Source organism: Tachyglossus aculeatus, chromosome 4, assembly GCF_015852505.1.
Source record: "Tachyglossus aculeatus isolate mTacAcu1 chromosome 4, mTacAcu1.pri, whole genome shotgun sequence".
Classification (NCBI taxonomy): domain Eukaryota; kingdom Metazoa; phylum Chordata; class Mammalia; order Monotremata; family Tachyglossidae; genus Tachyglossus; species Tachyglossus aculeatus.
The window spans coordinates 86,821,759-86,846,868 of record NC_052069.1 but is presented as its reverse complement, the minus strand read 5'-3'; the positions used below and the strand labels follow the sequence as shown (position 1 = coordinate 86,846,868).

At 42.8% G+C, this 25,110-nt stretch overlaps 1 protein-coding gene across 2 annotated transcripts in view; it reads left to right on the top strand.

Moving 5' to 3' along the window:
- The window catches only part of CPQ (carboxypeptidase Q), a 389,493-nt gene extending 365,456 nt beyond the window's left edge, over window positions 1–24,037 (top strand). For both annotated transcript variants that reach the window (XM_038745090.1, XM_038745091.1), the window contains one exon: window positions 23,550–24,037. In XM_038745090.1, coding sequence (XP_038601018.1) covers window positions 23,550–23,710 — 161 coding nt within the window. In that variant the 3' untranslated portion in view covers window positions 23,711–24,037. The remainder of the gene's footprint in view (window positions 1–23,549) is intronic.
- The last annotated feature ends 1,073 nt before the right edge of the window (window positions 24,038–25,110 follow it).

Sequence of the window (25,110 nt, the reverse complement as noted above, 5' to 3'; positions counted from 1 at the left end):
ACGGTGCCCGGCACATAGTAAGTGCTTAACAGATGCCACTCAAAAAACTAACCTTACATTGGGAGTAGACATTCCATTTGGTAAGTAGTAATAATAACAATGGTAATAATGATGATAATAATAAAAATAGAAGCAGCGTGGCTCAGTGGAAAAGAGCACGGGCTTTGGAGTCAGAGGTCATGGGTTCAAATCCCGGCTCTGCCAATTGTCAGCTGTGTGACTTTGGGCAAGTCACTTCACTTTTCTGTGCCTCAGTTCCCTCATTTGTAAAATGGTGATAAAGACTGTGAGCCCCCCGTGGGACAACCTGATCACCTTGTGACCTCCCCAGCGCTTAGAACAGTGCTTTGCACATAGTAAGCGCTTAACAAATACCATCATTATTATTATTTGCACGTAGTAAGTGCCTAATAAATGCCATTATTATTATTATTATTATTATTATTATTATTATTATTATTATTAGTTAAGTGCTTACTATATGCCAAGCACTGTTCTAAGTGCTGGGGTAGATACAAGTTAATCAGGTTGGACACAGTCCCTGTCCCACATGGGGCTCACAGTCTAAGTAGGAGGGAGTAGGATGTAATCCCCATTTCACAGATAAGGTTACTGAGGCTCAGGGAAATTAAGTGACATACCCAGGGTCACACAGCAGACACGTGGAAAAGCAGGAATTAGAACACAAGTCTTCTACCAGACCCATTTTCTTTCCACTAGGCCTTGCTGCTTCTCTAATACCAGATATGTGGGCAAAGTGCTTAACCAATACCACAAGTGTATTACTGTTATATTGATTTATGCAAAACGCTTTGAATTCATATCTGAGCTTTGTAAGACTGCCCAATATTCAGGCTGTTGGCCACTTGTAAAATAGGCTAGACAACATTTGCTTAACACATATAATCTTTTGGAGCCATTAATGACTGTAAGAAACATGGCTTAGTGGATAGAGCATGGGCCTGGGAATCAAAAGAACCTGGGTTCTAATGCCGGCTCCACTGCTTTTCTGTTATGTGGCGTTTTTCATTTTTTTTTTAATGGTATTTGTTCAGTGCTTAACTATGTGCCAGGCACTGTACTAAGCGCTGGGGTGGATACAAGTAGATTGGGTTGGACACAGTCCCTGGCCTATGTGTAGGGCTCACAGTCTCAATCCCCATTTTAATAATAATAATAATAATGACATTTATTAAGCGCTTACTATGTGCAAAGCACTATTCTAAGCGCTGGGGAATTTACAAGGTGATCAGGTTGTCCCACGTGGGGCTCACAGTCTTAATCCCCATTTTACAGAGGAGGGAACTGAGGTCCAGAGAAGTGAAGTGACTTGCCCAAAGTCACACAGCTGACAAGTGGCAGAACCAGGATTTGAACTGATGACCTCTGACTCCAAAGCCCGGGCTCTTTCCCCTGAGCCACGCTGCTTCCCTCATTTTACAGGTGAGGGACCTGAGGCACAGAGAAGTGAAATGACTTGCCCACCATCACACAGCAGACAGGTGGCAGAGCCGGGATTAGAACCCATGACCTTCTGACTCCCACGTCCATGCTGCTTCTCTTGGGCTAGTCACTTCATTTCTCTGTGCCTCAGTTACCTCATCTGTAAAATGGGGATTAAGACTTGTGAGTCCCATGCGGGACAGGAACTGTGTGTCTAACCCGATTACCTTGTCTCTACCCCAGAGCTTAGTACTACAACTAATAATAATGATGGCATTTATTAAGCACTCAGTATGTGCAAAGCACTGTTCTAAGAGCTGGGGAGGTTACAGGGTGATCAGGTTGTCCCACGTGGGGCTCACAGTCTCAATCTCCATTTTCCAGATGAGGTAACTGAGGCACAGAGAAGTTAAGTGACTTGCCCGAAGTCACACAGCCGACGGTTGGCAGAGCCGGGATTTGAACCCATGACCTCTGACTCCAAAGCCCGGGCTCTTTCCGCTGGGCCACGCTGCTTCTCTGTGCCTGGCACATAGTAAGTGCCTAACAAATACCATCAAAAAGTACTTTCTCTAGCATTTATACTTTCCAGCTCTTCCAGGCTTCAAGGAGAAAATAATTCCGAAGGCCGGAGTCTGTTATGGATTCTGTCCCCAAGTTCACAGCAAGAGTAGCTTAACGAGTCTTAATGGACCTGAGGGAGCGAAGGGGAGAGCTAACCTACAGGGCAACAAGATCTTAGATCTCTTGACAATAACAGTAATTTCCTCCGTTCTCAAGTTGGAGTGCTGGTCAAACCCAAGGGAATTTAAAGTGGCTTTTCTTTCCTCAACACAGAGCTGTGTTGGGGAAAAAAAGCTAGGTTTGTAACGAGCGTTGATATTTACTGTATTTTGTACTGGTCTCAAATCTGCCACGTGGTATAATAAATTTCTGGCAGGAAATGGAATGGCATTATGAGCAGGGAATGTGTCTGTTTAGTGCTGTATTGTACTCTCCCAAGCGCTTAGTATAGTGCGCTGCACACAGTAAGCGCTTAATAAATACAACTGGATGAATGAATGCGGATTTGCCCCCAGGGGAAGGAAGTCTTCGCCTTGCCTGTTCTACAGCCCCAGCCCCTCTGTGCTTGTTTTTGCTGAAAGTTTGATCCTGAGGAGAAGAAGGAATTCACACTCCAACCGGTTGCCTGCCGGTAGAGATTAGATTGGAAGTTCGGTGGGTTACAAGGGACGGATGTGTTGCTTGAAGTGGGAAGCTACCTCTCATCCAGGCGGTGGGGCGGAATGAGACACAAGTGGGAAAAGATAACAGAAGGGACTGAGAGGAAGTTCATTAGGCTGCAAACCAGAAATGAAAGCATTCTGACTATTGGACACTATCTCTCATGAGACCCCTCCTTCCCTTCCCCACAGTACCTGTATATATATTTGTACAGATTTATTACTCTATTTATTTTACTTGTACATATTTACTATTCTATTTCTTTTGTTAATGGTGTGCATATAGCTTTATTTGTTCTGACGATTTTGACACCTGTCTACATGTTTTGTTTTGTTTTCTGTCTCCCCCTTCTAGACTGTGAGCCCGTTGTTGGGTAGGGACCGTCTCTATATGTTGCCGACTTGTACTTCCCGAGTGCTTAGTAGAGTGCTCTGCACACAGTCAGCGCTCAATAAATATGATTGAATGAATGAATGTATATTCAGTCGTATTTTTTGAGCAATGACTGTGTGCAGAGCCCTGTACTAAGCGCTTGGAAGAGTACAATACAACAATAAACAGACACATTCCCTGAAGGAGAGCCACTCTGCCTTGCCATTATAACTCTTTATTCATTCATTTTTTATGGTATTTATTAAGCCCTTACTATGTGCCAGAGGCTGTTCTAAGCACTGGGGTAGATACAAGGTAATCAGGTTGGGTACAGCCCATGTCCCACATGGGCTTCATCCACACTTTACAGATGAGGTAACCTAGGCACAGAGAAGTTAAGTGACTTGCCCAAGCAAACAAGTGTTGGCATAGATCATTCAGTTAGAGGAGCACTTTTAGAGGAGCACTTAAACAGTCTTTTGTGGGAACTATAGCATGGGTGTTTAAAGGGGAATTGGGCCTCGCTGTTCTATTTTCCTCTCCTCCTCCCCATCTCCCCCAGCCCTACCTACTTCCCCTCCCCACAGCACTTGTGTATATTTGTACAGATTCATTACTCTATTTATTTTACTTGTACATATTTACTATTCTATTTATTTTGTTAATGATGTGCACATAGCTATAGTTCTATTTGTTCTGACGATTTTGACATCTGTCTACATGTTTTGTTGTCTGTCTCCCCCTTCTAGACTGTGAGCCTGTTGTTGGGTAGGGACCATCCCTATATGTTGCCAACTTGTACTTCCCAAGCGCTTAGTGCAGTGCTCTGCACACAGTAAGCGCTCAATAAATATGATTGAATGAATGAACAGAATCCTTTGAACTAGTTGTTAATCTTGGGAGTAGATGGGAACCCTGAACATTTCCTCCACACAAACGGCTGTATGGCTCAGGCAGTGGCCCAATGTTGGCATTTTTTTAATGGTATTTGTTAAGTACTTATTATGTGCCAGGTACTGTATTAAGTGCTGGGGTAGAAACAAGCTAATCATGTTGGAAGCAGTCCAACCTCATGGGGTTCCCAGTCTTCATACCCATTTTACAGGTGAGGGAACTGAGGTACAGAGAAGTGAAGTGACTTGCCTAAGGTCACCCAGCAGATAAGTGGCGGAGCCAAGATTAGAACCCAAGTCCTTCTGACTCCCGGGCTCATGTTCTATCCACCTGGCCACACTGCTTCTCTTTTTTGTATTGAAAGAGTCTGGGCTCTTTGAAGGAAGATGGAGGTCTTTGGAAGGTATGCAGTGTAAGGAAGTCTCAGTCTTGCCTTCCTTACTTGAAGCAGCGTGACTCAGTGGAAAGAGCCCGGGCTTTAGAGTCAGAGGTCGTGGGTTCAAATCCTGGCTCCATAACTTGTCAGCTGTGTGACTTTGGGCAAGTCACTTAACTTCTCTGGGCCTCAGATACCTCATCTGTCAAATGGGGATGAAGACTGTGAGCCCCCCGTGGGACAACCTGATCACCTTGTAACTGCCCCAGTGCTTAGAACAGTGCTTTGCACATAGTAAGCACTTAATAAATGCCATCATTATTATTATTATTATTAATGTGCCTGAAACCCCCATCCAAATGCACTCTGACCCTGGGGGTAAAGGGTTCGAAAACGCTGGGGGATCTTCCACATAACAATCACCTCAGCTAGCTTCTCTCCCCCGAATCTGGGTTCTCTAAAGTCACAAATGACCTTGTCTCATATCATTTTATGCCGTCGAGTCACCTTCGACTCATGGTGACACCATGGACACATCTCTCCCAGAACACCCCACCTCCATCTGCAGTCATTCTGGTGGTATATCCCTAGAGTTTTCTTGGTAAAAATGTGAAAATGGCTTACCACTGTCCTTTTCCATAAAGTAACCTTAGGTCTCCACCCTCGACTCTCTCCCATGCTACTGCTGCACAGCACAGGTGAGTTTTAATAATAATAACAATTTTGGTATTTGTTAAGCACTCTTCTAAGTGCTGGGTAGATACAAGGTCATCAGGTTGTCCCACACGGGGCTCACAGTCTTAATCCCCATTTTCTAGATGAGGTATCAGAGGCACAGAGAAGTTAAGTGATTTGCCCAGAGTCACACAGCTGATAGTGACAGAGCCGGGATTAGAACCCACGACCTCTGACTCCCAAGCCTGGGCTCTTTCCACTGAGTCACGCTGCTTCTCTTATAAGTTTTGCCTTGTAGCAGATGGCCTTTCACTCGCTAGCCACTGCCCAAGCTAGGAATGGAGTGGATTTGCCTCTGCTTAATTCTTCCTCCCATAGTCAAGACTGGTAGAGTACTGGAAACTCTCCAGATGTGACCCTGACGGGGTTAATGACCTTGTCGCTATGTTAAAAGGGCTATTCTCCATCCTGATTCTCCCAGACCTCTCTGCTAATTTTGATCCTGTGGTCCACTTCCCTCCTGGGAATACTATCTGGCCTCGGTTCCGCTGACATTATTTTCGTAGTATTTGTTAGGCACTTACTATGTGCCAGGCACTGGACTGAACTCTGTGGTGGATACAAGTTAATCTGGTTGGATACAGTCCATGCTCCCCATGGGGCTCACTGTCTTAATCCCCATTTTACATCTGAGGGAACTGAGCCAGAGACGTGAAGTGACTTTTCCAAGATCACACACAGCAGACAAGTGGCACAAATGGGATTAGGACCCAGGTCCTTATGACTTGCCCGCGTGTGCTCTAGTTTCCTTTTACCTCTGTTGGCACTTGAATTCATGTGCTGCTACCTCCTCTGCCTGTCTCATCCTCTTAATGGGGGTGATCCTCAAGGCTCTGCCTGGGTCACCCACTCTTTTTGCTCTACCCTCACTCTTGGGGAGCTCACCCCCCTCACATGACTTCAGCTACTATCTCTTTTTTATTACTGTTTTTATTATTATTATGGTATTTGCGTCAAGTACTGTTCTAAGCTCTGGATAGATACAACTTAATCAGGCTGGACAAAGTCCCTGTCCCCCATGAGGCTCACAGTCTAAATGGGGTAGGGGGGAGAAACAGGTATTTAATCTCCATTTACAGCTGAGAAAACTGAGGCACAGCACTGTACTAAGCGCTTGGGAGGTACAAGTCGGCAACATATAGAGACGGTCTCTACCCAACAATGGGTTCACAGTCTAGAAGGGGGAGACAGACAACAAAACAAAACTTGTAGACAGGTGTCAAAATCGTCAGAACAAATAAATTAAATCTATATGCACAAAATCACCCAGCAAGTAATTGGCCTAGTGAGATTAGAACCCAGATCCTCTGAGTCCCAGGCCTGTGTTTGTTCCACAAGGCCACATTGCTTCTCTAACCTTGACCTTCCATCTGACGTCTAATCCCACATACCTCCTCTTGCCTCCAGGACAGCTATACATGGATGTCCCATCAGCATCTCAAACGCAATGTGTCCAAAACCTAACTCCTCATGATAGAAGAAGGGGGAAAATGGGTTTGAGGAGGGAGTTAAAAGCTTGAAGCAGCTGGCACAGGCGATAGAAATTGCTCCTCTTCTAAAAACTTTCCACTGGCTTTCTGTGTCCTTGCTCATCAAACACAGACTCTTAACAATCAGTTTTAGGGATTTCCACCAACTTGTTCAATTTTACCTATCTACTCTCTTCAACCACTGTTCCCCAGCTCCCTGTCTTCATTCCCTACAAGCCCGCCAAACTTCTAGCTGTACCTCCCTGTCGATTCTCCTGCCTCCAGCCCCTCACTCACACTGTCCCCCAGGCTTGGAAGTCCTCCTAAACCCAACTGACCACAGCTCTCCCACATTCCCAAAATTCCGCATCCTCCAGCCAGTTTCCCTAGTGAATTCCCAGCATTCTGTGTCAAATCAACTCATCTGCCATCTCCAGCCTTTATGAACATAGTTGTGGCCATATTCAGCTGTTTGATCTATTAATATATTCAATGTTGCATTTAATTTAAGCTGACTATTCAACTTGTGAATCTTTCCATATAATAATAATGTTTGTATTTGTTTAGTGCTTACTATGTGTCAAGCACTGTTCTAAGAACTGGGGGGGATACAAGGTAATCAAGGCTGTCCCATGTGGGGCTCACAGTCTTAATCCCCATTTTACAGATGAGGAAACTGAGGCACAGAGAAGTTAAGTGACTTGCCCAAAGTCACACAGCTGACAAGTAGCGGAGCCAGGATTAGAACCCATGACCTCTGACTCCCAAGCCCATGTTTTTTCCACTGAGCCATGCTGCTTCTCATAGCCACACTGCTTCTCATATCTGTCTTTTCCATCAGAGTGCAAACACCTTGTAGGGAAGGAATGTGTCACTTATTTGTTTTGTGAATTATTAGGATGATAGTATATACTTGTAAGTGTCAGGCACTTTTCTAAATGCTGGGGTAGATACAAGTTAATCAGGTCTGATCCAATCCCCATTCCTCATGGGGCTCACAGTCTAAGTAATAATAATAATAATAATAATAATAATAATAATAATAGCATTTGTTAAGCACTTACTATGTGCAGAGCACTGTTCTAAGCGCTGGGGGGGATACAAGGTGATGTAGGAGGGAGAACAGGCATTGAATCCCCATTTTACTGATGAGGAAAGTGAGACACAGAGAATTTAAATGAAGCCAGATCCTCTGATTCCAGGCCCAAGCTCTTTCCATTAGGCCATGCCACTACTCACTAAGCCACACTGCTCCTCTTATGCACTTCCTAAGTGCTTAATACAGTGCATTATACCATGTAGACATGAGTAAATACTAATGCTCTTGCTATGACAACGCTTCAGGAGTGCATATTCAAGCGCTTAGTACAGTGCTCTGCACACAGTAAGTGCTCAATAAATATGATTGACTGGCTGGTGGTTATCCTTCAATACAGGAAGTAGATATGGACCCCTCCCATCCATTCATTCATTCAATCGTATTTATTGAGCGCTTACTGTGTGCAGAGCACTGTACTAAGCACTTGGGAAGTACAAGTTGGCAACCCATTCCCTGCTTCAGGGAGTTCACACTTACCCAACAGCTCTGCCTGTTCCCTCTTCTGATACTTTTCTCTGCCCTACGTCTGTCTCATCCAATTTCCGAAGTCTGTAGGATCAGAGGAAGACTGAATTCTGTCCCAGTCTGTATTATTGCTCCTGGTGAGTCAGTGATGTATAATGCACTTGCATTAAAGGAAAAAGAATGAGCCGTGCAGATTTAAAACCAGAGGGTGGGTGGGTGGAATAAAGGCCTCCTGAGGCTTTTTAATGCTTAAACTTCAGCTGTTTTTGTTAAGTTGGGAACAGTTTGGGATACGTTATTTTAGATTCCAGTCAACCGTTGTACTAGCGAGTGGAACTCCTCTTTTCCCCAAGACCTGATTCAGTTTTATGCAAGTGTAGTTGGAAAGAATCCCACCTGCTCCAACAGCTCTGCTGTGTTCGCTGAGTGAAAGATGAATAAATCGTAACAGTATCAGAGAATTCTGAGCAGCCCTTTAAGCTATTTACAGCAGCCGTGAGATTATTACCCAAATGTTTTGAACGAGAGATTGTTCAAAGTTCAGAATCCATATCCTTGATAATGAGGTGCTCTTCTGGTTAAATTAGCCAGGGAAGGGCCACTTTCCTTTAACCTTTTGTCATGAACTCTTAAGTGGTTAGAGAAAAATGACTCAGGAGGCAACACAGCAGGACTTCCGTTGTCATTTATAAACTCTGTGCTGGAAACAATTTCTGTAGCAATGTATCTCAAGCACCATTTACCATACCCTGTAATTTCAACTTTTTGAGCAAGCATGATAGAAGAATTAATGGCAGTTTTATTCTACAGAGTCGCATAAAGTTGCTTTGCTATCATTAGATTTACCCTATAAAAAATAATTGTTTCCTATTGTAGTTTACCTCACCGAAGAAACATTTACTCAAATGCAATGTAATCCTATTTTGGGTGGCCATTGAAAAGGGGAATTGTTTCCTCATTGCATTAATTGTCCTGATGATTGCATCAACAAGATCAGCTACATGTCAGGCAGAACACAGGACAGCTATATCTAAATGCTAAACCTGGTTCCAGTTTAGTAGACATATTTCAAATGGACTGCTTCATGCCAGAATCTTCTAATGGATCTAGGTTTCTGATGGATATTCCTCTGTGACGTGCTTTTTGTGAAATGCGTTTGAAGCATTGAAAAGAATAATTTATCAGATCAATCAAACAATGGTATTTATATGAGCACTTACTGTATGTAGATTTGCTTGGTCAACTTTGGAGTTTTCCAAGTATACTCTTTGAACAATAGTGTGATTCCCTTGCTAGATATTGGGTTTAAAAGATCTCTGTATGTGTTTTGGTGTCGGCCTGAAAACTGTATTTATCATTCATTCATTCATTAAATCATATTTATTGAGTGTTTACTGTGTGCAGAGCACTGTACTAAGCGCTTGGGGAGTACAAGTCGGCAACATATAGAGACAGTCCCTACCCAACAACGGGCTCACAGTCTAGAAGGGGGAGACAGACAACAAAACAAAACGTGGGCAGGTGTCAAGTCATCAGAATAAATAGAAATAAAGCTAGATGCACATCATTAACAAAATTTCTCCAGACTGAACCGCTTTGGCCCTTTTGTAGTCTGTTTACAGGGGAGCAATGTGCTAGTATCTAAGAAAAAGGAAAGTTTATTTTATAAATAAAATTGAAGTGAATGGTAGTATTGTCAAAATTCACTGACCTTTTGGCCATCTTCCACCCTTGAGTGGTCTCCAATCACAAGTACTATCAGTTTTGTCTCCTCTTTATAGATTGTTCTTTGGTAAATGATTTGGGATAAAAACGCAATAGGTAGCCAAGTGATTTCTACTAATGACCAAATGAAGCACTGAAAGCAGGTCTACACTTATTCCTAATAAATTCATTCATTCAGTTGTATATATTGAGCACTCACTGTGTGCAGAGCACTATACCAAGCTCTTGGGAGAGTACAATACAACAATATACAGACATATTCCCTGTCCACAATGAGCTTACAGTCTAGAGGAAGAGTTTACAGTCTTGTTTCTGAGGGGAAGGAAGTCGAGCATATATTCTAACGATAAGTGATTTTTGTGGTTTTAAGATGATTCTGCAGCTTGAGTGTAGCTTCCTATTTTCTAAAACTACAAGTATTTTTAAAGGGACTTCTTTTAGAGAGAATAGTTTAGCTGACCTAAACTTTGTCCAAAAGCCATGTCTATGAGTTACCATATAGCAGTAGGTTAATAATTGCTCATTTGAGTGCTCATTTGAATGCTGTTGTACCAGGAAGCAGTGTAGCCTAATAGAAAGAGCACAGACCTGAGAGTCAGAAGGACCTAGGTTCTAAACCTGGCTCTCTCACTTGTCTGCTGTGTGACCTTGAACAAGTCACTTCACTTCTCTGTGCCTCAGTTACCTCATATGTGACCAATCTGATTAGCTTGCATCTACCCCATTGTTTAATACAGTGTCTGGCAGGTAGTAAGCACTTAGCAAATGCCACAGTTATTATTAATTATCATTATTACTCTCCCTAGCACTTAGTACAGTGCTCTGCACTTAGAAAGTGTTCATTAAAAGCAATTGATTGATTGAGAGGTAATGATCTTCTAGACTGTGAGCCCACTGTTGGGCCATCTCTATATGTTGCCAAATTGTACTTCCCAAGTGCTTGGTACAGTGCTCTGCACACAGTTAGTGCTCAATAAATATGATTGAATGAATGAATGAATTTTCAAGCAAACTCCCCAGTCCCTCCAAGTCAGAGAGAGGAAAGAGCAGGGAACATTGAGGTAAGCTGACCCTCGAGATGGGCAAGTTGACTCCTGCCCTGAGCCAGCCAGGCACATTATATCCTAACTGTGTGGTGGGCAGGTCATAATTATGGTACTTGTTAAGCACTTACTATGTGCCAAGCACTGTTTTAAGCACTGGGATAGGTACAAGCTAATCAGGTTGGAAACAGTCCCTGTACCACATGGGGCTCACACTCGTAATCATATCTCCCTCATTTTCCCTGACATTTCCCCCAGAAGGTAACTTGCCTGGGAGACCCCAGAAGCAGAATTTTTTTTTTTTGACTGAGAAGAAATCTTTTTTAAAGCATACAGACTTCTGAATTTCTAGATCTCCGTGTCTCATGACCCTCTTTCTTTTTCCCATTTCCAAATAAGGGGCAGTACCCCTTCTATCCCTTTTTCACCCCAATTTCATATTGCTACATCATCTCTGGTAAGTGCATGTAGAGTCACAGGTTGCCCAGGAGCCACAAGCTTTGTGCCTGACCTGTCACCCATCTGATAATGCCTGCTGCTGATCACAGTGGGGCTGTGTCGCAGATTGAGAATGATTCAACCAATCCATCAGTCATATTTATTGAACACTTACCTTGTGCAGAGCACTGTACTAAGTGCTTGGGAGAATACAGATTAACAGAGTTGGTAGACATGTTCCCTGAGTGATTCGGCACAAACCATCACCAATACTGGAAATGCAACTCTAACGCATATCCTATTGACAGTAGGATACCCAAACATAAGCCCTCAGCAAAAGGTGGCTAGTCGTATTGGTACTTTGATCACTGAGGCAGCAGCAGCGACACTCTGAGTGTCTAAGTGGCCCTATTTGGGGACACACTTCTCACCCCAGATGAGGGAGGGGCTACAGAAGATGTCCTAAAGGTTGCCCACACTTAAACCTCCAAAATGGCTCCCCAGAGGACTATGCCTAATTAACTTTGTGGTGCAGTAACAGCTGACTTCATAACAGTTAGGAAAGATGTGTCAATCCTGAATCCATTTTTTTTTTTATTCCATTCATGCACATAGATGCGTAGGGCCTCACTTTTGATAGCATCATCTTCAAATGAGGATTGCATCAATATCTTCAATCTTCAAACCCATATAAGAACCTTAATTTTTAGGCAGTAGTGCCTATAAGAGCATCATACGTAATGACAAGTCAAACTTTTGACAAAATCTGGGAACACAAGTAGAAGTTTAGTATGAGAAATTGACTTGGCCAGTTGGCCTCTTGGCCTTGGCCATTGCCTTTGACCCCTGCTTGCCACTAAAATATGGACGTTCGGTAGGGATCAATAGTATTTACTGAGCACTTACTGCATGCAGAGCACTATACTAAGCATTTGAGAGAATACAACAGAGTCAGTAGACACTCTCGCTGCCCACAACAAACCCACAATCTACAGGGTCTGTGGGGATAAAGGAAAAGAGTCAAGAGAGCAGTTAATACCATATTTACTAACATAATCTCTTCACGGTTTTGGATAAATTTTGCAACCCCAAAACAGAGGAGGGGCTGTTTATGTGAAGCATAAAGTCTAGCAGTGGGTAGCTGGAGAAAAAAGATAAGAAAAGAAGAAACAGAGGACGAAAATGGGGAAGAAGGAAGAGAAAAATAAGAGGATACTTAAAAACAAGGTCTCCTACTTCTATTGCATTCTCCATAGGGTTATGTACAATAAGCACTCATTGAATTACAGCAAGTCCACTTCCCTTCTTCTCTCCCTACCCGGAGTTTGCTCGTCTCTGTGAGCCTGTCTTGTCGTATGCCCTCAAGTTGTCTCAAACTCATAGCAACGCCATGGACACATCTCTCCCAGTAAGCCCCACCTCCATCTGCAATTGTCCTGATATGTATCCGTGGAGTTTTCTTGGTAAAAGTATGGAAGTGGTTTTCCATTGCCTCCTTCAGTGCAGTAACCTTGGGTCTCCACTCTTGACTCTCTCCCATGCTGCTTCTGCCCAGCACAGGCGAGTTTAGACTTTTATCAGATTGCCTTTCTCTCACTAGCCACTGGCCAAGCTAGGAATGGAATGGATATGCCTCTGCTTGACTCTCCCTCCCATAGTTCATTCATTCAATCGTATTTATTGAGAGCTTACTCTGTGCAGAGCACTGTACTAAATGCTTGGAAAGTACAAGTTGGCAACATATAGAGACGGTTCCTACCCAACAACAGGCTCATAGTTGAGGCTGGTAGAGTACTAGAAACTCTCCAGGTGTGACCCTGCTAGGATTGGAATGGATATGCCTCTGTTTGACTCTCCCTCCCATAGTTGAGACTGGTAGAGTACTGGAAACTCTCAAGGTGTGACCCTGAGAGGGGCTGTAAGCCTTTACCGGCAGCGTTAAAATGTGGTGATCCTTATCTTCATCTGCTGGAGTTTGTATGACTTCACCAACCTTTATTCATTTCCTCCTGACCACACTCCTATTCCTACCCCAGTATGCTCTGCTCTCTCTGCTTCCAAATACAATCTTTTATTTCCTCCTTAAAATTCAGAATTGGGGTAGAAAATTATGTGGAGGAAGCAATTATGTGAGTTAATAAGGTATGCTCTCAGCAGCCAGAAGCACCATTCTTTATTTTAGAAGTCAGCATCGTCAGGTTCAGTAAGGTATTTGAGATCCTATCTGGAAAGGCTTGCTTTGAGCGCTGATGGAGCACATTTACATCTGTTCAAATGGGCCGTTAATTAGCAAAGCCACATTATAAAATGCCGTGATTTGAGAATGGTTTAACCAGCCTGAGCTGTGCTACAAATTCAGTAAAATCTTACCAATCATTCCTGATCCATATCTCCCACAGGCACAAACCGCAGTGTGAGGATAGTGATAATAATAATGATAATGGTATTGACGTGCTTACTATGTGCCAGGCACTGTACTAAGTGGTAGGGTGGGTACAAGCAAATCGAGTTGCACGCAGTTCCTGTTCAACATGGGGCTCACAGTCTTAATCCCTATTTCACAGATGAGGTAACTGAGGTTCAGAGAAGTGAAGTGACTTGCCCGGGATCACACAGAAGACAAGTGGTGGAGCCAGGATTAGAACCCAGGTCCTCCTGACTCCCCAGCCTGTGCTATAAGAAGAATTTAATAGGGGAAATTGACTTTGTCGGTTTGCATCTTGGTACCGGCCATAACGTTAAACTAGGCAACACTGCTTCTGGGTTAAGAATCAACCAACAATCCCAGTCCATGTGTCCCACAGACACTAACCCTAATGTGAGGCTCAACTAAGTGTCCTGGAGGAGTAGCATTCCTCAGGGAATGGGCAGGCCCTGCCAGGGTAGACAAGTGGAGTCAAGCAGGCTGAAGCCCATGGAGGCCCATCCAGCCACGAGGACGTCGGGTGGACCTCCCTCCCCACGCACTGACTTGGACTCCCAAGCTTGCTCACCTCAAGAACTGAGAGTTTCCCATCGGGGTGGGAAAGACCCCAAATAGTAGAGAAGTAGTGTGGCTTGAGCCCACTCTTTTAGACTGTGAGCCCACTGTTGGGTAGGGACTGTCTCTATATGTTGCCAACTTGTACTTCCCAAGCGCTTAGTACAGTGCTCTGCACACAGTAAGCGCTCAATAAATACAATTGATGATGATGATGATGGCTTAGTGCACGGGCCTCGGAGTCCGAAGGACCTGGGTTTTAATTCCAGCTCTGCCCCAAGTCTGTTGTTGGACGCTGGGCAAGTCACTCGACTTCTCTGCACCTCAACTACCTCATTTGTGAAGTGGGGATGAGTGTGAGCCCCATGTGGGACAGGGACCGTGTCCATCCTGATTAATTTGTAAGCAGAGTGGCTTAGTGGAAAGAGCATTGGCTTGGGAGTCAGAGGTTGTGGGTTCTAATGCCGGCTCCGCCACTTGTCAGCTGTGTGATGTTGGGCAGGTCACTTAACTTCTCTGTGCCTCAGTTACCTCATCTGTAAAAGGGGGATTAAGACTGTGAGCCCCATGTGGGTAAACCTGATTAACTTGTATCTAACCCAGTACTTAGAACAGTACCTGGCACAAAGAAAGTGATTAACAAATGCCATAATTATTATTGTTGTTACTATAGTAAATGCCTAACAAATAACATCATTATTATTATCTACCCCACCACTTAGAACAATACTTAACAAGTGTCATAATTATCATTATTATAATTACTTTTGGACTTATTTTTTTTTTGAAGCTGCCCGCTACCATTCTTCATTTCCCCTAAAATCCCTATCCCCTTATTAACTCTGTGTTCAAAATAAAAAGTCGGCCCTTCTGCCCAAGCATTTAAGTGGGTCATTAGATCTGGACAAGGAGAGCCATCAGGAAGTTGGGAAACTCCTTGTAAAGACGGGGAAACTCCTTGGAAAGATGGTGAAATCTAGGCCAGGACATGGGCACATTTCCAAGAATGGGGCTTGTCTCCTTTGTATAAAGATAAAAGTTCATTCATTCAATCATATTTATTGATCACTTACTATGTGAAGAGCACTGTACTAAGCACTTGGGAGAGTCTTGTCTAATGCTGGCAAGTCATTTCGATCCATAGCGATGCCATGGACACATCTCTCCCAGAACGCCCTACAACATAACAATAAATAATTTTCACTAAGAAGCAGCGGGGCTTAGTGGAAAGAGGATGGGCCTGGGAGACTGCAAGACCTGGATTCTAATTCCGCTGCTCCATGTGTCTGCTGTGTAACCTTGAGAAAGTCACTTCACTTCTCTGGCCTAAGTTACCTCATCTGCAAAATGGGGATTAAGACTGTCAGTCCAATGTGGGATAGGGACTGTGTCCAACCTGATTAACTTGTATCTACCCCAGCGTTTTGAACAGTGCTTGGCCCAAAGTAAGCGCTTAACAAGTACCATAATTATTATTATAATTTTTAATGAACAGACATGTTTCGTGCCCACAGCAAGCTTCTGTGACACACTACCACCAAAATACAATTGGATAATATAATAATAATAATAATAATAACAATGGTATTTGTTAAGCGCTTACTATGTGCAAAGCACTGTTTTAAGCACTGGGGAGGTTACAAGGTGATCAGGTTGTCCCACGGGGGACTCACAGTTTTAATCCCCATTTTAAAGATGAGGGAAGTGAGGCACAGAGAAGTTAAGGGATTTGCCCAAAGTCACACAGCTGACAGTTGGCTGGAGCTGGGATTTGAACCCATGACCTCTGACTCCAAAGACCGTACTCTTTCCACTGAGCCACGCTGCTTCTCAAATGGATCAAATGAGGGGCCTAGCTGAGTCCGATCGGACCATGGTCTGTTTCAGGACCTCACAACTTGGCCCCAGAATAGAGCTGAGCAGGCCTACCCCAGCTCAGGGGGCACTTGGTTTTCCAGTTTATCTTAGTCCCCCCACCTCCATCTCCAGTTGAAATTGGTTATTGTCTCTACTGAACCTGCAGTAGTGAAAGGAGCAGAAAACGCTCAGTAGAGAGCAGTGAAATGAACAGAAAAAGTGGTCAATATAGTGCTGCCCCCCCCCCCCCCCCCGCCCACCTTCCCGGACTGTGAGTTCGTTGTCGACAGGGATTATCTCTCTTAATTGCTGTATTGTGCTTTCCCAAGTGCTTGGTACAGTGTTCTGCACACAGTAAGCACTCAATAAATAAGATTGAATAAATGAATGCTCTGCACACAACTTGTTCAATCAGCTCGCTCCATCCTACGTATAATAATAATAATTTTAGTATTTGTTAAGTGCTTACTATGTGCCAAGCACTGTTCTAAGCACTGGGGGAGATACAGGGTAATCAGGTTGTCCCACATGGGGCTCACAGTCTTAATCCCCATTTTACAGATGAGGTAACTGAGGCCCAGAGAAGTGAAGTGACTTGCCCAAAGTCACACAGCTGATAGGTGGCGGAGCTGGGATTAGAACCCATGACCTCTGACTCCCAAGCCTGTGCTCTTTCCACTGAACCACGCTGCTTCTCTGCTTACCTCACCTCGCTGATCTCCTACTACAGCCCAGCCCTCACACTCTACTCCCCTAGTGCCACCTTACTCACTGTGCCCCCATTCATTCATTCATTCATTCAATCGTATTTATTGAGCGCTCACTATGTGCAGAGCACTGTACTAAGTGCTTGGGAAGTACAAGTTTGCAACATATAGAGATGGTTCCTACCCAACAGCGGGCTCACAGTCTAGAAGGGGGTGACAGACAACAAAACAAAACATATAAACCAAATAAAATAAAATAAAATCTCCTCTATCTCACCACGACCCCTTTCCCATATCATCTCCCTAGCCTGGAACTCCCTTCCCGTCATTTACACCAAACTATCACTCTTTCCACCTTCAAACCATTACTACAGTCACTTTTTCTCCAATAGGCCTTCCCTGATTAAACCCTTTTTCCCCCCATCTCAGTCTCCCTTCTGTCTAGTCTATGCACCTCATTGGCACAGAGGAATTTAAAGACCCAACTGGCACCCCACCCCATATTTTAAGATTTTGGGATCTCATTTAGTTGTCGTGCATGTTTACTTGTTCTATTTCCAAATTGAAATATTAATTACTGCCTTCTCAGGACAGCTATGATCAATCTTTTTTTTCCATTCTGAGGCAATAGTCCTCTTTTGCTTTAAGAGGTAGAAATTATTTTCTCAACTAGGAAGCTTCTAGTTAGAGAATTAATAATCTCTGATTCTCATTTGCTTTAATTCTGTTTGTTCTGATGATTTTGACACCTGTCTACATGTTTTGTTTTGTTGTCTGTCTCCTTCTTCTAGACTGTGAGCCCGTTGTTGGGTAGGGACCGTCTCTAGATGTTGCCGACTTCATTCATTTATTCATTCATTCATTCAATCGTATTTATTGAGTGCTCACAGTGTGCAGAGCACTGTACTAAGCACTTGGGAAGTACAAGTCAGCAACATCTAGAGACGGTCCCTACCCAACAGCGGGCTCACGGTCTAGAAGGGGGAGACAGACAACAAAACATATAAACCAAATAAAATAAATAGAATAAATATGTACAAGCAAAATAAATGAATAAATAGAGTAATAAATATGTACAAACATATATACATACATACAGGTGCTGTGGGGAGGGGAAGGAGGTAAGGCGGGGGGGATGGGGAGGGGGAGCAGGGGGAGAGGAAGGAGGGGGATCAGTCTGGGAAGTCCTCCTGGAGGAGGTGAGCTCTCAGTAGGGCTTTGAAGGGAGAAAGAGAGACTTGTTCTTCCCAAGTGCTTAGTACAGTGCTAAACACACAGTAAGTGCTCAATAAATACGATTGAATGAATGAATGAATGAAATTTGCTCCATCCTAGTGCCTTCTTGGAATAAAAAGATGAGGGAGCAACAAATTCCAAAAATTGATTGACCAGTTCATTTGGGAGCAAAGTTTTGACACTTTGGTTTAACTGAATAAAAATTATAATGATAATGGTCGCATTTGTTAAGCACTTACTATGTGCCAACCACTGTTCTAAGCACTGGGGTAGAAGCAGTGTGGCTCAGTGGAAAGAGCACAGGCTTTGGAGTCAGAGGTCGTGGGTTCAAATCCTGGCTCCGCCAATTGTCAGCTGTGTGACTTTGGGCAAGTCACTTAACTTCTCTGTGCCTCAGTTACCTCATCTGAAAACGGGGATTAAGATTATGAGCCACCTGTGGGACAACCTGATCACCTTGTAACCTTCCCAGTGCTTAGAACAGTGCTTTGCACATAGTAAGTGCTTAATAAATGCCATCATCATCATCCTTAGAAGGTAATCAGATTGTCCCATGTGGGGCTCACGGTTTTAATGCCCATTTTACAGATGAGGTAACTGAGGCACAGAGAAATTAAGTAACTTGCCCAAAGTCACATGGCTGACAAGTGGTGGAGCTGGGAGTAGAACTCATGACCTTTGATTCCCAAGCCCGTGCTCTTTCCACTGAGCCACACTGTTTGGTGGCAATAACATGGGCCTGGATATTCAATCATTCAGTTGTATTTATTGAGCGCTTACTGTGTGTGTGTATGACTACTGTACTAAGCGCTTGGGAGAGTACAATACAACAATGAATAGACACATTCCCTATCCACAGTGGGATATCAGGAGACTTGAATTCTAGTTCTAATGAAGAGACCATCGCTATATGTTGCTGATTTGTACTTCCCAAGTGCTTAGTACAGTGCTCTGCACGTAGTAAGCACTCAATAAATACTATTGATTGAATAAATGAATAATGAAACAGTTCAGTGCTCTGCCCACCTGTAAAATGAGGATTAAGACTGTTAGCCTCATGTGGGACATAGACCGTGTCCGGCCTCATTATCTTGTATCTACACCAGGGTTTAAATCAGTGCCTGGCATAAAGGAAGCACTTAATAAAATATGAAATGAAATAAAATATAAAATAAAAAGTACTCAAAGAATAAGCACTCAATAAATATGATTGATTGATTCCAGCCCCAGTTCTACCGCTTGCCCACTGGATAACTGTGGGTATGTCACTTAACTTCTTTAAATCTCAATTTTCTGAACTATACAACAGAAATACTAATCTTTAGATTTTGAGCCAGATGTGGGACAGGGACTATATCTGACCTGATTAAGTTGTATCTACACCAGAACTTGGAATAGGGCAAGTCACATAGTAATAATAATAATCCTCATTCCTCCCTACCTCACAGAGATATTATGAGGACAAAATAAAATCATCGGTATTAACATGCCTCAGAAAAGTGAAAAGCTATATGAATTCAAATGTTGCTGCTATTATCATTATTATTATTATTATCATCCCTTGATAAAGGTACAGAAAGAAAAAATACATTCACACTGAGTTTTAAAGTATTTAGTATTTTTAACTACTGTATATTGTAAAGGATTCTTCCTAATCCATTCTCAGAAAATGTAAGCCCATAATTTTTATAATTAGAGGAATGCTTGTTCTGTATATTCCATGTAATTAAATTGGAACTCTGGACTGATGAAGATCTGTTTATAAAAAAGGAATGTATTTTACCCAGGTGCTTGACTGGAGGTTCATCTTTAACGCAGTCCTTTTAGAAGTTGATTTATGTTAGAAAATTACAGGTTTGTATTTTGAACTTCAGAAGCTTTAAAACAACTTTCAAAAACTGAGAAAATGAACCCTCAATTTATTTACATGCAAATCAACTGATTACATAAAAGCAAACTGGTTTTGTGTAAGTATGGCTATAAGATATTTGGCTCATTCCATATCCATTATCCTCTCAAGGAATTAGTATTTATTGACTATTATTCTGGAATCTTTCACAAGTATCAGTTGCTGCTAGGGGCTTATTGTGGTGAGACAGAATCTGCAGAGAGTGGAATTTGGCAGGCAGTTTTTTACTTCATGGAAAAGGAGAGGAACTATAGCAAACATCCTGTGGATGGGAGAGAGCATTTGTGTTTCCAAAATAACCTTAAAGCCAATGACAGGATGCCCCCAGCCGTGTAAGTGCTTAGTACAGGGCTCTGCACACAATAAGCACTCAATAAATGATAATAATAATAATAATAATAATAATGGCATTTGTTAAGCACTTACTATGTGCCATGCACTGTTCTAAGCACTGAGGGGTTTACAAGGTAATCAGGTTGTCCCACATGGGGCTCATAGTCTTAATCTCCAGTTTACAGATGAGGTAACTGAGGCACAGTTAAGTTAAGCAACTTGCCCAAAGTCACACAGCGAACAAGTGGCAGAGTCGGGATTAAAACCCATGACCTCTGACTCCCAAGCCCGGGCTCTTTCCACCAAGCCATGCTGCTTCTCTCCCCGCTGCTTCTCTGAATCAATCAAAAACGATTGAATGAATGAATGGATCAAGACCAAAGTCTTTAGATTTGATTTAATGACACTATTCCCCTTTGTTGGCTGTGCTTGTATTCTTGTCTCTTGTATGTCTGCGATCTGTGTTGGTCGATAGTAAGCTGTTTGAGGACAGGGATTGTGTCATCTGCTGTATGTTTCCAAGCACCGAGCACATTGCTCTTTACCCAGTAGGTACTCAATACATGTTGATGATGTTGCTATACCAGTATGTGATGCCATAGTGGTGACAGTGACAGGTTTATGATCCAATCTCATTCTTGTTTATAAGTACTGGATCAAACATAAAAACCTCAGATCTCTGCCCCTTTACTTCGCACAAGCGAAAGAAAATCCACCTCACATGAACTTAATATTAAAAAAATCTAAACCTACCCTGGAAAAAAAAAATTTGATGGTAACAGCCCGAGCTTAAGACACCCCTTGAGATCAGACTGAGTCCTACCAGACTCAGATATTTCTGAAAACTATTTTAATAATAATAATAATGATATTTATTAAGTGCTTACTATGTGCAAAGCACTGTTCTAAGCGCTGAGCACTGTTCTAAGTTTACCACCTGGAGTTTATATACCTGTTAATCAATGGTATTTATTGAATGCTTACTATATGCAGAGCACTATATTAAGCGCTTGGGAGAATACAGTACAACAGAGTTGGTAGACACATTCCCTGCCCACAGTGATCTTACAGTCTAGAAGGGGAGACAGACATTCATATAAATAAATAAATTATGAATATGTACATAAGTGCTCTGGAGCTGAGGGTGGGATTCATTCATTCAATCATATTTATTGAGCGCTTACTGTGTGCAGAGCACTGTACTAAGCGCTTGGGTAAATAGCAAGTACCGAAAGGGTACAGATGCAAGTGTGTAGGTGACGCAGAAAGGAGAGGGAGTTGGGGAAAAGAGGGTTTAATCTCCAAGAGGGCTTGGAGATGTGCCTTTAATACCTGCTTGTAATTCAGTACACAAGTTTAGTTATGTTCAACATTGCTTCCCCTCCTTAGTCCATGAGCTCAGGCGCTTTGAGAATTTGAAAAGCAGGATTTGCCTCCTTTTCCTTTTTGAGATTAGTAAATATTGCTGATGAAGGAATTACCTCCATGGAATTACCAAGGCCCAATTGTTGGAGAAAGTTATCGGATCTCAGCTGATTCCCTGCTGTGGTTTGCCTCGGCACTCAGCTTTCTTTTGTTGTTTTAGTTCTGTAAAATGTGCATCATGAGGTCAGTGGCCTTTGGGACAAATGTCTTTTTCAAACCCACAGACTGAAGAAGAAGAAGAAGAGCTGTTTTATTCTGGGGAGGAAGCTGGATTCTAACTGATCAAAATCAGTTTCCATTAGACTTTAAGAAGAGATGAGAAGGGGAAAAAAATGAAAATAGAATTGGAATTTGCCAAGATCCCAAGAAAAAAAAGTCTTGACTCCCCCTTTTCCCGATTCAGATGAAAGACCTGCTAACCAGACTTCTTGTTCATCTGATCGCTGAATGAACCATAATGGAAGGAGCCCTGGAATAGGAAAAAGCCCTCCTACTTCTATTGTGTGGACTTTGGCTAATTGCTTAACCTCTCTGTGCTTAGGTGGCTTCATCTAAATATATAGTCTGTGCAGAGAGGCTATGTCTCTTCCAGAGAAGGGAGGAGGGAAGCAGATTAAGGCGCTTGCAATAATAATGGTGATATTTGTTAGGTGCTTGCTATGTACCAGGCACTGTACTAAGGGCCGGAGTGGATACAAGCAAATCGGGTTGGACACAATCCCTGTCCCACATGGGGCTCACAGCCTCAATCCCCATTTTTACAGATGAGGTCACTGTATATATCCATAATTCTATTTATCTATTCATCTATGCTGTTGATGCCTGTCTACTTTTTTTGTTGTCTGTCTTCCCCTTCTAGACTGTGAGCCCATTGTTGGGTAGGGGTTGTCTCTGTTTGTTGCCAAATTGTACTTTCCAAGGGCTGCCAGTGAAATTTTTGTTTTAATAATATTCATAATAAGGATAATAATAGTAATATTTATTAGGCACCACAATACCATCTAGTCAGACAAAGTCCATGTCACATATGGAGCTAACAGTCTAAGGGACAGGGAAAGAGATGAGGAAACGGAGGGGAAGAGAAGTCAGGTGACTTGTCACACAGCAGACAAGTGATGGATCTGGGATTAGAACCCAGGGCTTCTGACTTTCAGTCCCGTGTTCTTTCCACTGAGACATGCTGCTTCTCATTCTGGGCCAAGGATTTTCTCTCTTCTTTCCTGGCAGCTGATAAAGAAGTAAATAAAATGCAATCATTGCAAATCAAATGCAAATCAAAAGGAATCATAAATGCTTATGAAAGTTTAATAGCTCACCTTGGTGGTGAACAATTATGTGGTGTGCTTTATGGTTTAGTAATATGTTATGCTTTTCCTTTTCCTCTTTGATTTATATTGTGCTTGACATAATAATAATAATAATGGCATTTATTAAGCGCTTACTATGTGCAAAGCACTGTCTAAGCATTGGGGAGGTTACAAGGTGATCAGGTCGCCCCACGGGCGGGCTCACAGTCTTAACCCCCATTTTACAGATGAGGTCACTGAGGCACAGAGAAGTTAAGTGACTTGCCCAAAGTCACACAGCTGACAGTTGGCGGAGCCAGGATTTGAACCCCTGACCTCTGACTCCGAAGCCCGGGCTCTTTCCACTGAGCCAAGCTGATAACTGAACTCAAAGAAACCTGAAACAAAAATCAAAGGGGGGTTAATGAAAATAGATTCATGGAGGTTTCTGAAGCTATGGATTCCTAGTCACTGTTTTACACCACACATATTCTCCCTCTCTCCCTCTCTCCCTCTCTCCCTCTCCTCCTTAGGTGCCAGCCTACTGGACGACTTAAAGAAATACTTCTCATTCCATCACTCTTACGGAGACACCATGACAGCTCAGGATCCAGTTCAGATGAATCTCTGTGCTGCTGTTTGGTCTGTTGTATCATATGTGGTTGCTGACTTGAATGAAATGTTGCCAAGGTAATAAAGAAGTGGGAAGGAAAGTGTGTCCCATACAGCAAACTCTGAGTTTGAGCCCTACCCAGGGTCTGCCTTCGCCCAAGAAGTGGGGGTTTGTTTCTGATCCTCAACTTCAAAGTACCTGCTGTTTTTCCCAGTCCTATTTCTAGTAGTTGAAACTTGTTTTTCAGTTCTTTTTGCATTTTGTCCTATGGTAGCAAGAATTATTTTTTCTTTCTTTCATGACCAATATTTGATATATCTGCCATATTGTGGCACAGTCAGCAATATACGTATTAACTTAATAAACTCTGATATGAAAGGGAACAGTAAATAAATCTACTGTATTGAGTTTTTGTTGTCATGTCGCTTGTCATTTTTTTAAGGATCTTTGTTAAGTGCTTACAGTGTCCTGGGCTCTGTACTAAGTGCTGAGGTAGATACAAGGTAATCAGGTTGTCCTACTTAGGCTCCCAGTCTTAGTCCCCATTTTACAGATGAAATAACTGAGGCACTGATTTGCCCACAGTCACCCAGTGGACAAGTGAAGCAGCAGGATTAGAACCCAGGTCCTCCACCTCGCAGGCCCGTGCTTTTTCCACAAGGCTATGCTGCTTCTCTGTCACTGTGTTTTGACTTATCAAAAGAATGAATGTATATTCCTTTTTCATGTTAACTAAAGATAGTCGTAGGGAAGTGAAGTGACTTGTCCAAGGTCACACAGAAGGTAAGTGGAGGAGCCGGTATTTCTGATCTGCAGACCTGGATTGTGTCCACTAGGCCATGCTTCTTTGGTAGTTTGGAAAGCGTCAGTCTCGGTGTCTTAGTTTTTTTCATTCTCCTGTATTGAGCTCTAGGACTTTTGTAACTTCGCTGTTTGTTTTTTTTACTATATCTTTCTACTGTGCCAAGTCCCCTGCCATTGACTCAGTTACCTCTTTTTTTTTAATGGTATTAAGCACTTACTGTGTGCTGGGCACTGTACCAAGAGAGTGGCTCAGTGGAAGGAGCCCAGGTTTTGGAGTCAGAGGTCATGGGTTCAAATCCCGGCTCTGCCAATTGTCAGCTGTGTGACTTTGGGCAAGTCACTTAACTTCTCTGTGCCTCAGTTACCTCATCTGTAAAATGGGGATTGACTGTGAACCCCCTGTGGGACAACCTGATCACCTTGTAACCTCCCCAGTGCTTAGAACAGTGCTTTGCACATAGTACGTGCTTAATAAATGCCATTATTATTATTATTATTATTATTATTATTATTATTATTATTAGGGTCGACACAAGGTAAATGGGTTGCACACAGTTCCTGTCCCACACAGGGCTCACAGTCTTAATCCCCATTTTACAGATGAGGTCAAGGAATCACAGAGAAGTTGAGTGACTTGCCCAAACTCACACAACAGGTACATGGCAGGGCAGGGATTA